Source organism: Hemiscyllium ocellatum, chromosome 1, assembly GCF_020745735.1.
Source record: "Hemiscyllium ocellatum isolate sHemOce1 chromosome 1, sHemOce1.pat.X.cur, whole genome shotgun sequence".
Lineage (NCBI taxonomy): Eukaryota > Metazoa > Chordata > Chondrichthyes > Orectolobiformes > Hemiscylliidae > Hemiscyllium > Hemiscyllium ocellatum.
The window spans coordinates 105,518,406-105,534,507 of record NC_083401.1 but is presented as its reverse complement, the minus strand read 5'-3'; the positions used below and the strand labels follow the sequence as shown (position 1 = coordinate 105,534,507).

Below are 16,102 nucleotides of genomic sequence, written 5' to 3'. Positions count from 1 at the left end.
GCAGGAAGATGACGAGAAGATAAAAAGAAGCTAAGTATTTCTCCAGGATGTTTAACAGTCATTAGCAGAAATATTCGACGGTTGAGAAAGAGGCTTTGAGCTTGGTGTTGGCACTACAACATTTCACTGTTTATATTACCAACAACACATCTGAGATAATCATTTACACTAATCATAACCCATTGAAATTTGTGGAGAAATTTAAGGACAAAAATGCCAGACTGTTTAGATAGAGCCTGTTGTTATAGCCATTCGATTTGAAGATTGTGTACACGGCAGGTTGAGAAATGCTGATGCATTATCGAGACTCGAATGAGAGATGGAGGCATTCGGTGGTGAGAACTGCAGACTGAATCCAAAGGTAGTCGTGCATCCTTGTAGTCGGTGAATGGATGTGTGTGTTTTAGGGTATTAATCACTAGCTTTTGGGATTTTGAAAAATGAAGCCAGCTTTGGATATTGATGGGTTTTTTTAAGGGCAGAGGTGTCACAATGCTGGCGTTTTTACAAGGTTACTATGCCCTTAAGTATTTTTTCCCAGAGAGAGGGTAATTGGCCAGGCTCCAACTAGGCTGGGTTTGAAAGATTTACTGGGGCCCTAACAAATAATGCCTCTGGCCTAAGGCTTTCACGTCTTTTTTTAAAAAAGTATAGTCAAAGAGGAGTGACTAGCTAGCTGTGTAGCAAGCCTTCATTTGGATTAGAGTTTTTGATTCAGTTCAGCAGCAGTGTGTGTGAAGAAAAGGCTGCTGAGGCAAATCCAGCCGGGTACTCACTCTCTCTCTAACACAAGCCCTGGTTAGTTTGACTTTTACGCTTTGTGCTAAGGGATATGTTTACTTGCACTGTTACAAGTATTTTCCGAACAGCATTGTTAAGTTGGGATAGTCTGTTGAGCTTTCTGTTCTTTGTGTTTCATTCCATAATTTTGTTAATAAATTCTGTTTGTTTAAAACTTGGCAGTCCAATCAGCTAATTCACTCTTGGAATATCCACTATATACTTACCTAAAACAAGTAGCAAAGTTATGGTCTCAGCTACCTGCTTAACAATGTTTTGAGGAGTCAGGCCTGGTCCATAACACATTACATTCCAGATTCCAACCACTCTCTGACTTTAACATTTTTCTTCAAATCCCCTCTAAATCTCCTGCTCACAACTTAAAAATTAAACCCACTCATTAGTGGCCCTTCAACTAAGGAGAACACTGCTGTTTCCTATTCACCTTGTCTATGCCCCTGTTAACCTGATAACAACTCAAATCAAGTGCCCATCAGCCTTGTCTGCTCCAAAGAAAATCACCCAAGCCATTAAGTTTCTCTCCATTGCTGAAATGCGCAATCCCAGGCAACATCCTAGCGAAAACAACAAAAAATGCTGGAGGTCACAGTGGGTCAGTTTTTCATCACAGCTGAAGAGAAGTGTGGAAAGTACAGTATTTATGCCACAAGGTGGGGAAGTGGGGTGGGTAGAGGGTGCTGATGCAGAAAAGGTGTTGATTGTTCCAATTAAGTGATTCTCATATTCCAATCACAATAGTGAGGTACCCAGAACAGTACTGCAGCTGTGGCCTAACTAAAGTTCAGCTCTAACATAATCTCCCTGCTCTTATAATCTATTCCATAACTTAGAAAAGACAAACATCTTGTATGCCTTATTAACCACTCTATTAGCCTGTCATCTTCAGAGATCTGTGGAGAACGTCAGGATCTCTGTTCCTGAGCTTCCTAGTATTTTACCATTCACTGAGTATCCCTTATCTTGTTTTTTTTAACCAAAGTGCATCATCTTTCATTTTTCAGGGTCAAATTTTATCTGTCACTAATATCCCTATCCAACCAACCTGTCAATATGTTGTAAACTAAGAATTTCTTCCTCACTATTACCATTCTGCCAATCTTCCTATCATCCACAAATTCATTGATCATTTCCCACATCCCCCCCCCACCCCCATTCTCACCAATATCATGAATGATAAAGGACACAGCACTAATTCTGGTGGTATGCCACTGGATAATGGTCTCCAGTTATAATTAGCCTTCTATTTATCATCCTCTGTCTCCTATCCCAAAGCCAATTTTGGATCCAACTTGCCAAGCTATCCTGGATCTCATGTGCATTTACCTTCTTTACCAGTCTCTCATTTGGGACTTCGTCAAAGGCTTTGCTGAAATCTATATCAACTAGATTAACTGCCCTACCCTCATTATACACCTGATCACCTCCTCGAAAGATTCTATCTAATTTGTTAGGCACAATCTCCCTCTGGGAAGCCATGTTGATGATCTCCAATTAAACCTTGTCTTCTCTAAATGGACATGGAGGTGCTGGGGTGGACAAGGTCAGAAGTCAGGCAACACCACATTATTGTCCAGCAGGCTTATTTGAAATCATAAGCTTTTGGAGCACTCCAAAAGTTTGAGATTTCAAACAAACCTGTTGGACTATAACCTGGCGTCACCTGACTTCTGACCTCTAAATACAACTTAATTTCAGCTTCCAGAATTTTGTCCAATAGATCCTCTATCACTGATGAGAGATTCACTGGTGTGTAATTCCCTGATTTATCTCTACCACTCTTTTTGAAAAGGGGAACCACATCTTGAAAAGGGGAACCACATCAGCTGTTCTCCAGTCCTGTGGCACCTCCACAAGGCCAGAAAGGAATTAAAAATTTGAGTTAGAAACCTTATAATTTTCACCTCGCCTCTTCCTGCAGTCTGGGATACAACTCATCCGGATCTGTTAACCTGTCCACTTTTAAGTCTGTCAGCACTTCCAATAGCTTCGCAGTCCAATTTTCAATCTTAACAATTTCACAGTCCATCTTCCCAAATTCTGTACCGACATCATCCTCCTCCTGAGTGAAAATGGATGTGAAGTTTTCACATCTGTTTAACACTCTACCAATGCCCTCCCCCTTTGTCCTTAATGGGCCCTACTCTGTCCCTGGTTATTCTCTTCCTGTTGTGGCACATCGTATAGGCAGTGGTGCACCAACAAACATTCAAAATATATAGGCAACTTGGCAAAAGGATCATCAGGTACTTAAACAAACAGCTTTTCTTTCAGTGTACAAACAGAAGATGACTGTACCTGGTGACAGAAAACTGAACTTCAATCACATAAAATCACTTTATATAATCAGTGATGAGAGAATTGAGAAAGCAGAGATGAAGAACAAAGAATAATCTTACCACTTTCCCACCATTTGAGATATCTACCTCATTGTGGCCTCTTCAGTACCCTGATTTTAAATGCTCCAAGATTAATGTCCATGTCTTCGGATGACTTGGTCTTCAGTTCTGAAACTTCCCATCTAAACCTTTCTGCTTCTCTATTTATCTTTTTTCCTTTAACTGAATCTACATTCCCTGGAGTTTAGATGGAAGGTAATCTCATAAGAGATAACAGATTCTGAAAGAGTTTGACAGGGTATATGCTGATTGTTTTAGAATTCCTGACCAACAAAAACAGAGTTTTAGAATAAGAGGCTGATCATTTAGGGCTGAGGGGAGAAATTATTTCACTCAAAAAAAAGGCAAAACATCTATGGAATTTTCCATCCCAGAGAATTGTGGATTCTCCATCATTTAATAATTCAAAGTAGATAGATTTTTGATCTCTTGGGGAACCAAGGGATATGGGAGCAAGCAAGAAGGTGAGGTTGAAGCTCAAGATTAGCTGTATTAAATGGCAAAGTCAAAGATATGTAGTTGAAAAGTGCTACTACTCGTGTCCTTAAAGGGACTCTTAAGAACTTCCCTCTTTGACCAAGCTTTTGCCCTAATCTCACCCTAATGAGCGCAGTGTCAAGTTTTGCTTTACATTTCTTCTGTTATAATTACCTTATCTTTTTCTGTTCAGTTAAGTCACCCTCACTGACCAACATGGCCGATAGCAGCCGGAGTGTGGAATTCGCAGATTTGGATTGGTTGTTCTTCATCCCTAACAACCACCGTACCAAAAGCTTAATGGCTTGAACCTAATGAAAAACATTGAAGTTACTGCATTACATATTCACAACTGTTTCTAAATGATCAGTTTTTCAAATATAGACAACCACCAGTAGACATTTCACTTGTTGTGCATGTAGTCAGAACTGATTAAAATATAAAGTAGCATCTACTTACGAATATTTTTATTGCTATACATGAATGCAGAGCCAGCACGTTTTAAGAAAATGAAGCTTTTCAATGGTCTTAAACTAGTAAAAGTCAGCATAGTTATAGTTTCTAAAGAGGTGCCACAGAGTTTTACAACGTGGCAAGAGGCTCTTCAGCACATTGCACCTGCGCCAGTCATCAAGTACCTATCTACTGCCATGTTCCAGAACCTGGCCATGAGCACTGTATGTTATGACACTTCAAGGGATCATATAGTGGGTTTTTTAAAAAAATGTGATGATTCTTGTATCTCACACCATTTCAAGCAGAGTTCTATCTGGAGTGATAAAAATATTTTTAATAATCCCCTTTAAACCTTCTGCCCATCACTTGAAATCGACATCCTCCACTTATTAAACCATCTACTAAGGGAAAAGTTTCTTCCTATCTATGTCTCTCAATTTTGTACATCACGATTTGGTCCTCCCATCAATCTTACCTGTTGTAAGGAAAATAATCCCAGCCTATCTAGTCCTTCTGCATAGCTAAAACGCTTCAACCTAGGTAACATCTTGGCCAATTTCTTCATAACCTTCTCTTGTGCAATACCCAGAACTGCACACAATACTCCAGCTGTAGCCTAAGTAACATGTAATACTGCTCCATTACAAGTTCCCCGCTGTTGTATTCAATGCCTTGACTAATAAAGGCAAGTATTCTTCGTCACGTGACATGCTGTTTGAGGATCTATGGACATGCACACCAAAGTCACCGTGATCCTCTGAACTCCATAATTCATCAAAAACACCCTGGCCTTGTTAGTTCTCACAAAATACATCACCTCTCATTGTTCAGGACCAAACTTCATTTGTCACTATCCTGCCCATCTAACCAGCCCCTAGATATTCTGTCATCGAAGGCCTTTCTCCTCGTTATTTACCACATCACAATTTTCATATCATCTGTGAGCTTACCAACATATCCTCTAACATTCGTGTTTCGAGTGTTATGCATTCTACAAACAGCAAGAGACCCAGCACCAAACTGTGAATGTATCATTTGGTTCAGACTTCAAGACACAAAAACACTCTTCAAACATCACCCTCTGCCTCTTTCCACTAAGTCACTTTTGGATCTAATTTGCCAAATTGCCCTGGATCCCATAGGCTAATACCTCCTTGGTCCCATGGTTTATCTATACCACATTTACCAAATTATAGTCCACATTAACTATCATCTAGTTCTCTGGAACCCTCCCACGACCAAAGGGGACCTAAAAATTTAAGACCATTTAATCTTCTCTTCAATGCCTCCCATATCCAGCATGTCTGTAGTCTGAGGATTCATCCAATTTTAAGGCCACTCACCACCCCACCCTCCAACTCCAATCTCTGACCAACTCTAATTCTCTAACAGACTTACTCTTTCCCTAGTTATCCATTTGCCCCTAATATACTTATTAAAGGACCCTAAATTTTCCTTTTATTTTACACACCAGTGTTTTCTTGTCCCACCTCTACTTTACAGAAATCTTTTCTTGAAGCTTCCATTGGCCTTTTCTGGTGTTCTGAGCCCTCAGTCAGTACCACAACTGTTTTTTTATCTCCTTATCCAATCCTGTATAATCCACAGTATCCAGGATTCCTTTGGTTTTGGTCCTACTGATTACCTTTATAGGGTCATGTGGGCCCTGTATGTCCACTATTTCCTCTTTGAAAGGCTCTAATGTAAATTCTTCTCCAAGCAGCTCCCCCCAGTCCACTCTGGCCAGATCCCATTTTATCAGACTAAATTTGGGCTTTTTCCCCAACTTAGAAGCTTTATTTCTGGTCCATCTTTGTCCTTCTATATGACATCTTAAATCTTACTGAGTTATTGTCTCTATCGTCGAAATGCTCCCACACTCTTACTTCTACCAGTTGCCTTGTTTCTTAAAACTAAACTTTCCCATGTCATGTAGGACTTTGCCTTTAAAAGCTCTCCGCTTTAAGAATTCTGCCCCCCCACTAAGCCATTTACACTTTGTCTATCCCATTTAATATTACAAAAATTCCCTATTATTTTACACTTTGTTGAAATTTGTCTACAATCTGCCCTTTTATCTCTTCCGACTGGTTGTAAGGATTGGTTGTAATAATGCATTCCTAACAATGTAGCTGCCTTACTTTTTTTTTTAAAAAAAGTTCCACGCATATGGCCTTAATTGAGGAGCCTTCCAAGATCTCAACTCCTCTAACTGCAGCAATTGACATTTTGATCATTACTGTAACACTACCTTTTCTGTTACACTCCTTGTCTTGCCTGAAGATGCCATACCCCAGACATTGAGCTGCCTCAATCGCATCTTCATGATAGCATAGATGTGTTCATCAGCACCGTAACTCATCTGCCTTACTTGCAAGGCTCATCATATGGAACTCGAATTGGTAACTCACTCACTCTCCACAGATGGTGAGAGACCTCCTCGTTTCCCTAGCACTTTGTTTTTCACTTCAGATTTCCAGCATCCACAGAATTTTGACTTTATATTAACAGAGCTATAAGTTAATGTTTCAGCCTACAGTACCTTAGCGAGCACCTCTGGAGAGACTTCTTCATTTGGAGTCCACAATTTACCATTTTTCCCTCCAGGAAACTACAGAAATAAGACGCTAATTATTTGTACGTAGAGAACAGATGAAAGAAATCTGGTCAGTAAGTTATTTCTTGCTAGCTAGTGATACAATCATTCCGGGACATTATTCCTATCCCTGATAAAGACTCAATATATAACTAAGCAACTTTTACTAAATATAATACTTGCAAGAAGTCCCTTTATAACAAGTGCACTACAGCATCCTGTTCTAAAGATGGTTATCTATGATGGGGTGCTGTTTCCAAATGAAGCATCTTACCCAAGTGACCATTACTCACAGGAGCATAGAAACTAGAAGTGATATTAGGGTATTTGACCCTTTCAGTCTCTTTTGTCATTCAATACGATCGTGGTTGATCCTCTAATTCATGCCATACTCTAGCTTTCTCCTCGTTCTCCAGCTTTCTCCTCGTACTCCTTGATTGTTTTCTTTCCATTCTGTCTACATCACTTATAATTTTTCAACACCATAAGACATAGGAAAGATTCATTTTGCTACTCAACTTTATTCTATCATTGTAATGTTGCTTATTGCTCATTATTTTCTTGTTACACCATAAGAGTATTACTATTGTGACAAATCATATAGAAGGAAGACATCTATATACAGGTGAACAGTTGATAAACTTTTCAAATTTACTCTAGGATCACATCTCAGCATTGGTTGATATGTCAAGTGTAGATTTACTCGGACAACTAAACACAGGTCTAAATTTGTCAGCATTTCTCTAGAATATTTGTCAAGCAACCTGGTACAAATATCTCAAAAGCCTGCAAGAGGAGTATTTTTTCCCAGTCTATAATTCCATTGCATTTGTAAAAATCAGACATATCCTTCTCAAAAATTGTTTGAGTGTTTGATGATGGGCTCTAAATTTCCTCGGATGTCCTCCCATCATGTTTCACTTTGATGGAGGTACTGCAACAACTGCACGTAAATGAATAAATATTATACTCACTATAACAAAGTCAACAATGTCATGATAGAAAGTCTGAAGAAATTCATTTTTTTTTCCTTCCTGGCCGATCAATTAACAAGTGAAGTTAACCACTGAGTAAGTCAACTGAAATAAAAACCCCAAATTAAAGATGAGGAAAGCACACCTGAATTTAATATGGTGGGAAATTTTTAGACTGTGACAAATAGCAAGCCACATATTTCATAATTTAGATTCCAGTAGTGTTTTAAGATCAAAATGAAGAAAGCCATCATGACCATGGTAGACAAAGAAAAAAAACATCAGTTCAGTAACATCATAAAAATAAGTTAGGAAGCCAAATGCACAAACCTGACATACCCTGTCATTCATAAGTAAATCTTTGACAATAAAATTTGCAACCACTGATTTCATTGGAGATGCAAACTGATCTGGGGCCAACATAGCAATGTGTCCAAGGGAGACGAGCGGCGTTATCAGCTGTTCTGGGGTGTCAGCATTTAGGCTTTTGCTTAGTGGCTGGAGAAAACAAAATGTAAATGGAAAGAATTTACAAAAATGTTAAACTTCAGAAAACATGGACTGAACAGTTCACTGAATGTGCAGTATTTGATTCCAGTTTTAAATTTTCAGCGAAGCCAGAAAGATGTTTGCAATAATTTCAGCAGTTCAGATCTTAAATGAGACAAAATTCTTTCCATTACCGACAAGATATTGACATTTTCAAATAGCAATATACAAATTCAGACAATGCTCGATCTCATTATTTCTTGTAGAAACTATTTATTGTCTTAAAACTTAAATGCTATATCAAAGACCTGAAAGCTAACTTTGATCTTTCAAAAGATGTGACTAATTACAGCTCATACCAACAGATAATGAAGAAGTGGTCTATAGGTAAAATAATTACTTAGACCAAAAGAAAACAGAAAATTGTATTTTGGTCTTGATGAAATGTCAATCACCACCCAGCAGAAAACCAACCAACCTTATTTCAGTGAAGTCTGGAGTCAAACAAGGCTGCGTCATTGCACCAATTTCTTCTCCAATTTCCTTGCTGCAATATTCCATCTTACCTCCAGCAAATTACCCAAACGCATGGAGATAATCTATGGAACAAACAGCGAAGCTACACTGCCTTCAATCCAAAACCAAAACCACTCCAGCCTCAGTCATAGAACTGCAGTATGTGATGACTTAAGTGCCTGCACATTCAAGAAAGGAGCTGCAACTCTTTGTTGACTCCTGCTCTTATGTATATGGCCTTACACTAGGCATTCAGAAATCCTCTTTCAACCAACTCCACAGCACAAATGCCAGTGAACTTATTGGCCAGCTCATAACCAAATTTCCTCCTCAGTTTGCTTAGGCTTCTACATGCTAAAACAGCACGCCTTGCATTGGCTTCCACTTGTGGAAGCAACTGCTATGGCAAAGGCCTTGGAGGTCCACATATTGCAAAATTATATTATACTGAACGTTGCTTAGAACCCACAATTAGAATAGAAGCAAACTATCCTCAATCTTGAGGGACTACCTAAGAATTGATGATCAGCACCCTGCATCAACTCAATACTGTCAAACAATTCACTACTAATACAGTCAGTTGATCACACTGTTCATGGTTTGAACAAAGAATAATTGAACAACAAAACTGAGCTTACATACCTCAAAAATCTGTGCCAACTGTACTTCTTTGTTTGTGAAAATGGCATGAATGCAGTGTACAGCTTGCTTAGCCTGGCGAGGGGTACCTCTTTTTGCTTTCTGATGCAGAATGGGAATGAGGGTGCTGCAACAAGAATAATCAAATTACGTTATTAATAAATACATTTTTGTCAGATCAAATTTAGAGTTTTAAAAATTTCTATTGCACATTTAAGTTTTCTTTACTTATATTAGTCATATCCTCCCAACGTTAACTTTATATAAATTCAAAATGGTCTACTTCATTCCATACATAAACTTAAACAAGTAATTAGACACAGAAATAAAATATAAAGTAGAATCATAGACTGATGCAGCAAACAGGTAGATCATTAGTATTATACCATTTCTGCAAAATTCCTTTTCCCTTGCTTTACCCGCAGTCTTTTAAGTATTTCCCTACAAATATACGTTCAATTTGCTTTTGAAAATCATTGCTCCACTACCCATTCAGACATTACAGGTCGCAACAAATTGCTGCTTTATAATTCTCATCTTACCTCTGTCTTTTGCCAATAACTGAATTTGTTTCTTCTGGTGTTGAAAAATGCTTCTTCAGCAAAACATTTTGAAGGCCTTTTTAAAATCTTTCTTACATTTTCAACTCTCAGGAAAACCATCCCTGCTTCTTTCGTGTCTGACTGAAGGCCTACATCCCTGCTTACATTCTAATAAATTCCATTTGAATATCGGAAAAGCCTGACATATGTTCAATGTGCTTCGTGAAGGATTGGAAACAATAATCCAGCTGGAGCTGAAGCAGTGATTTCCAAAGGTTAAGCACATCTCCCTTGTCTTTGGGCTTGATTCTTTCGGAAGTAAAACACTGTTCTTGCTCCCACTTTAAAACTGGACCATTTAGTTTATACTGGCTCTCCTTTCTCTTCCTTCCAAAATACATCTCCTCACATGTATATAAGAGACTCATGGTTTTAGAAGGGGAGAGCTGACAGGAAACAGTCAGTAGAAATAAAACAATTTTTTTTAGAATGGAAGGCTTGGAGGACATCACAAGGATTGAGGCTTGGGACCCAGCTATTCCCAATACACAACATATATTTGGTTGAAAGGCTCAAATGCAATATCCCAGTCTGCTGTTTCTACGGTTTTCACCTCTGCCAGGAAAACACTTGGCTTTCAGGTGAAATGGTAAAACATGCAAATTGCACATGACAGACCGAATGGACCAATTACTGAACCAGGTTATCTGTGTGTTTCGCACATTGCCATGCAAACATAAAATACATCAGTACTATAGAAGGATAGTGCCTATCAGCAGGTAGTGTTCGGCCTAAATCCAAGAATTGAATTTATAAATCATTCCCTATGTCAGCTGTATTTGTTATCAACACCACTGCTAGGTGGAACAGTGACAGTGCATGCGCAGTGACACAGGTTTGAAGTGCTACATAACTGCAAACATATAGAACTGCAGCTGCCAGGAACAAAGTTGGAACTGCATATGTAATGAGTTTGCAGATTTGGTTCAATTTAAAACTGACACCTGAGCAGTCAACCAGGGGAGAAATGGTTCCCAGGCTGTGGATAGTAAGAGTGACAGGAACAACAGTTGTGACAGCAACAATGATGCTATCAGTCAACTTCTGACTGTATTTAAGGCAGAAATATCATTGCTTGTTTTCACTGTTTCAAAGCTGTCTTGCTTACTTCCTATGATAAGGTGGACAGTACCTTGTGGCAAAATGAATGTAATTCAAATAATGAATCTTCCCACTCCTCATGCACGAGAAATACTCCTACATATCCATGTATACCAAAGACTGCCATCATTGCATTCAGGTCAATTGCATCATTATGATGTCACTGGGTTTTTAAGAAGAGCATGTAATTTTCTTTTCAAAATGTACTTTTCTCCTTTATTACTGAACTTGCAGGAGGTTCTGGTCCAAGGTTGAAGGTTCACAGTTGCTTGTAAAAGGTATTACGTAGGACTTGAGTCTGACTAGGTAACTGGAAAATAGCACCAACGGATTCAGGCGTGGCCGAGAAAGGAAATAGGTAAGATACAATTCAGGGAATAACCAAAAGTTGAAAAAGGATAACAAAAAGGTCTCTTTTATATCTTTCCCCTCTCACCTCAAACCTGTGCCTTCTAGTTCTGGACTCCCCCACCCCAGGGGAAGAGACTTTGTCTATTTATCCTATCCATGTCCCTCATGATTTTATAAACCTCTAAGGTCACCCCTCAGCCTCCGATGCTCCAGAGAAAACAGTCCTAGCCTTTTCAAACTATCCTCATAGCTCAAATCCTCCAACCGTGGCAACGTCCTTGTAAATCTTTTCTGAACCCTTTCAAGTTTCACAACATCTTTCAGATAGGAAGGAGACCAGAAATGCACACAATATTGGGTACATGCATGGAATGAGCTGCCAGAGGAAATGGTGGAGGCTAGTACGACTGCAACATTTAAAAGGCATCTGGATGGGTATATGAATAGGAAGGGTTTGGAGAGATATGGGCCGGGTGCTGGTAGGTGGGACTAGATTGGGTTGGGATATCTGGTTGGCATGGACGAGTTGGGCAAAGGGTCTGTTTCCGTGCTGTGCATCTCTATGACTCAAAAAGATGAAAGTGACTACACAATGAAAAACAGTATATATGACATTTAATGGTTGACACTTTGCAGGAACAATTGTTTTTGCAATATATGCACAACTGGGAAGGCCAGCATTTTTTGCCCATCCCAACTACCCTTGAGTGAATTGGCTAGGCTATTTCAAAAAGTATTTGAAGAGTCAATCACAATACTGTGGCTCTAGAGTCACTTGTAGGCTAAAACAGTTAGTAAGTACAATTTCTTCCCTGAAGGAAATTTATGAATAAAATGAGTCTTTTATGATAATTGACAATAATTATATTGTTGCAATTAGCTTTCAATATTCAAGTTTACTGAATTCAAATGTTACAAGCTGCCACTGGAATTTGAACCCATTCGCCCAGAATACTAGCCTGGACGTTTGGATCGCTCGTCCAAAGATATTACCACAATGTCACTGTTTATCGAGAGAGAGAGCGAGAGCGAGAGATAGGAGGACAGTATGATTGGAGTAGAACTGGGTTGAGGACGCCTAAGACTCTGTTTCAACATTGCAATTGCTGCCAATGACTTCTCCAGTTCTTTACTCCAAGCATCCTTCCATCTTACCTGTAACACTCCTAAAATTTGACGAGCCAGAACACATACAAAATACAACCAAGGAAACAGTATCAACAGTAGACAGTTTGGCCCCTTCAGACTGCTCCGCCATTTAATACAATTATGACTGATTCAACATTCCTCATGTCCACTCTTCTACTTTTCCCCATAACCTCTTGGTACCCCCACTAATCAAGAATCTACCTCAGTCTTAAATACACACAAGAATTCTGCCTCCAGAACTATCAGTTGCAAGGAGTTCCAAGGATAATCAATCCTCTTATTTCAGTGTTAAATGGTCACCCCTTTAATCTGGATCTGTCTCCTTTGGTCCTAGATTCTCCCGTGAAGGGAAACATTGTCTCAACAGTTACCTTGTCAAGCAAATTCTTTGTTTCAACGAGATCACTCTCGTTCTTCTAAACTGCAGTGATTTGAGCCCTAACCTGTTCAGCCTTTGCTTTTTAGACAATCCATCCATACCAGGGATCATTCTAGTCAACCTTCTTTGAACCACTCCTAATGAAATGATATATTTTCTTAAATAATGGGACCAAAACAGCTCTCAGTACTTCAGATGTGGCTTTACCAACACCTTGTGTAGTTGCAGTAAGACTTCCCTACTCTTATACTCCACCTCCTTGAAATAAGGATCGATATTCCATGAGGTTACCTGGTGCCTCTGTGTGTTGGCTTTCTGTTTCATGCACAACTTGCCCAAAGTCCTTTTCTGTTGCAGTTTTCTATTGCTTTTCTCCATTTAAATAATATTGTGTTTTGTTCTCCCTTCTAAAATGAACTACTTCACAACTTCCCATATTGTACTTAATTTGGTAAATTTTTGCCCACTTAGGTAACCTACTGATGTATTCTTCTTGCAACTTACCTTACCACATACATTTGCATCATCTACAAATGTGGCTACAATACATTCACTTCCTTCTTTCAAGTCATTAATGCATACAGTAAATAGTTGCGGTCCCAGCACTGCTCCCTGTGGAACCCCAATGGTTACACATTGCTGACTTGAAAAAGAACCCCCATGTGATGTTTCTTGCCTATTAATGAGTTCACTATGCACAGCTGAGACTTGCCCAGGAAACTCAAATAAATTAGTCACGAAGCCATGCTAACTCTGCTTGATTGGAAAGAAGAGAAAGAGGAGAAACAATATGATGTAACTACAAAATGACAAGTGGAACAATTCTGTCACACACTAAAAAGTATCTAGCAAGACAGATGGCATACACTAACTTATCAAGATCAATACTACAAGACATCTGCTTGTGCATGCATATGTTTTCTACAATTGCATTATCGATAACTGAATACCTGAAACAATATTTTGCACACTTGCCTTTGCACAATAATGTTTTGGTCCAAATATGTACTTACGAACGAATTTGTAGAAGGTCAGTCTCTATTTTGTGTCCAGTATTTCTGAAGATTTGAATAGCAGCTTCAGCTACTTTATCATCCTCCATCTTTAGACATTGTAACAGTGATTCATAGGTCTCTGACGAGTGGAAGGAGGTGGGATGCGTGAATGATAAAACCTGTGGGACAGAGATTAGGAGAAAATAATAAAAATTTCAATTATCATTTTTTAGTGTAATAGCCTTTGAATAAGCCATCGTACCTTTCTTTTATTTAACAGGAACTAGCATGTTACAACAAAATTAATTCAGTGTTGTTGCAGATTACTGAAAGATTCATGAAACAAGAATGATGTTAGACAACAAAGTAAAATAGACATTTGCTAGCACAGAACTTCATTTTTCTACAAAAAGAGACATACTGTCAAAGTTTTTCAACTTGCACTTGGGCACATGAACACAAAATTTCAAAGGTAGCATCTGTAAAATGCCATCTGCAAAGCTGCAATAAGGAATTTTAAAAACTAGGCTAATGTTAAACAGGTGCCCGTTGTGCACTCACTCTCATTCAGTTCAGTCAGCTGATGAATCAGTACTACTCCATGTTACACGTCACTCAGAGATAGCACTGAAGGTGGCAACAGCACAAAATGTGGGGGTCCTAAATACCCATCATCAAGAGTGGATTGGTAACACCATGACTGACTAAGCTGGCTGAATCTTAAGGACAAAGCTGGGTCCACAGCAGATGCTGAAGGAACTAATAAGAGAGAAAAATCTACTTGATCCCACCAATCTACCTGTCGCAGTTGCATCTGTAAACGACAGTATCAAACAGTGACCAATGCACAGTCTTTATGCAGATAAAGTCTCAACTTTACAGGGAGGATAACTTCCATCTTGTTTTGTGGTACTACCAATGTGCTAAATGGGACATACTTGAAACAAACATACCAACTCAAAATTGGGCACCAATGAGGTGCTGTGGGGCACAAACAGCAGCAGAATTGCATTGACACATTATCTGTAACCTTACTGCAGTCAGAATCATCAGACTGGGTTATCAACCTTGATTCAATGAAATATGCAGGAGCAACAACAGGCACACCTACAAATATGGTGTCCACCTGCTCAAATCACAACATATGATTAGTGCGTGTAGACATGGCTAAGGTATCCCACAACTAACAGATCGGATCCAAGATCTGCAGTCCTGTCACATCCAGTCACGAATGGTGGTGGATAACTAAATAACGAACAGTAGGAAATAATCTATCCTCAGCGATTTTAGGGGTGGTGGTGGTGGTGAGGGCATAAGACATAATAGCACGGATGCTCCACCTTGACTTATTCCTGAGTTCCCCGGTATCACAGATAGCAGTCTTCAACCAATTGAATTCACATTATATGGTGTAAAAAGACATGAGGAAGCAATGGATACTGCATAAGCTGGAGGACACTGACAAAATTTGACAAAACTATTGAAGATAGGTTTAGAGCTTGTCACATCCTTAGCCAATTCAATAGTTACCATGCTGGCAACGACCCGGCAATGTGGTAAATTGCTCATTTACATATGCTGTACCAAAGCATGACAAACCCAATCCAACCAATCTATTAGTCAAATTCACATTCATTCACAATGTGGTGCAATCAAGTGTCACTTGCAAAGGAATAAGCTGCTCATTTGACGTTCAGTTTGGGGTTCTGACAAGTTCACGCGGTGCCTTGATGTCAAGGTAGCAGTCACTAAATTTGGGATCAAGGAGCTCTAGAAAAATTGGATTCAATGGGGGCATGGGGGTGGGGAGGAATTCCACAGGTTGGTGTCATACCTGGCACAAAGGAAGATGGTTGTGGCTGTTGGAGGACTGTGACCTCAGTTACAGGACATTACTGCATGTGTTCCTCAGGACGGTCTCCTAAGTCCAACCATCTTCAGCTGCTTCATCAATGACCTTTCCACCATTATTAGGTCAGACATAGGGACATTCACTGATGATTGTACAATGTTCAATCATGACTCCTCAGATACCGAAGCTATCGATGTTCACATGCAGCATGACCTGGACAGCTTCCAGGCTTAAGCTAAGCATCACCATTTAAGTAACACTTTTTTTGTTTCTCATACTGAAGTGGATAACTTCATATTTAGCCATGCTGTACTACAGCTGCCTTCGTT

The 16,102-nt window shown here is 39.3% G+C and overlaps 1 protein-coding gene across 6 annotated transcripts in view; it reads right to left on the bottom strand.

Annotated features, from left to right (window-relative positions):
- pds5a (PDS5 cohesin associated factor A) overlaps positions 1 to 16,102 on the bottom strand; it is a 216,414-nt gene that overhangs the window by 47,346 nt on the left and 152,966 nt on the right. For 5 of the 6 annotated variants that reach the window (XM_060824715.1, XM_060824763.1, XM_060824744.1 and 2 more), the window contains exons 19-23: positions 13,940 to 14,100; positions 9,348 to 9,471; positions 8,031 to 8,198; positions 6,673 to 6,741; positions 3,849 to 3,985 (exon numbers count right to left, since the gene is read on the bottom strand). In XM_060824715.1, the coding sequence (XP_060680698.1) occupies positions 3,849 to 3,985; positions 6,673 to 6,741; positions 8,031 to 8,198; positions 9,348 to 9,471; positions 13,940 to 14,100 (659 nt within the window). The remainder of the gene's footprint in view (positions 1 to 3,848; positions 3,986 to 6,672; positions 6,742 to 8,030; positions 8,199 to 9,347; positions 9,472 to 13,939; positions 14,101 to 16,102) is intronic. The other variant, XM_060824735.1, reaches the window with a different exon arrangement.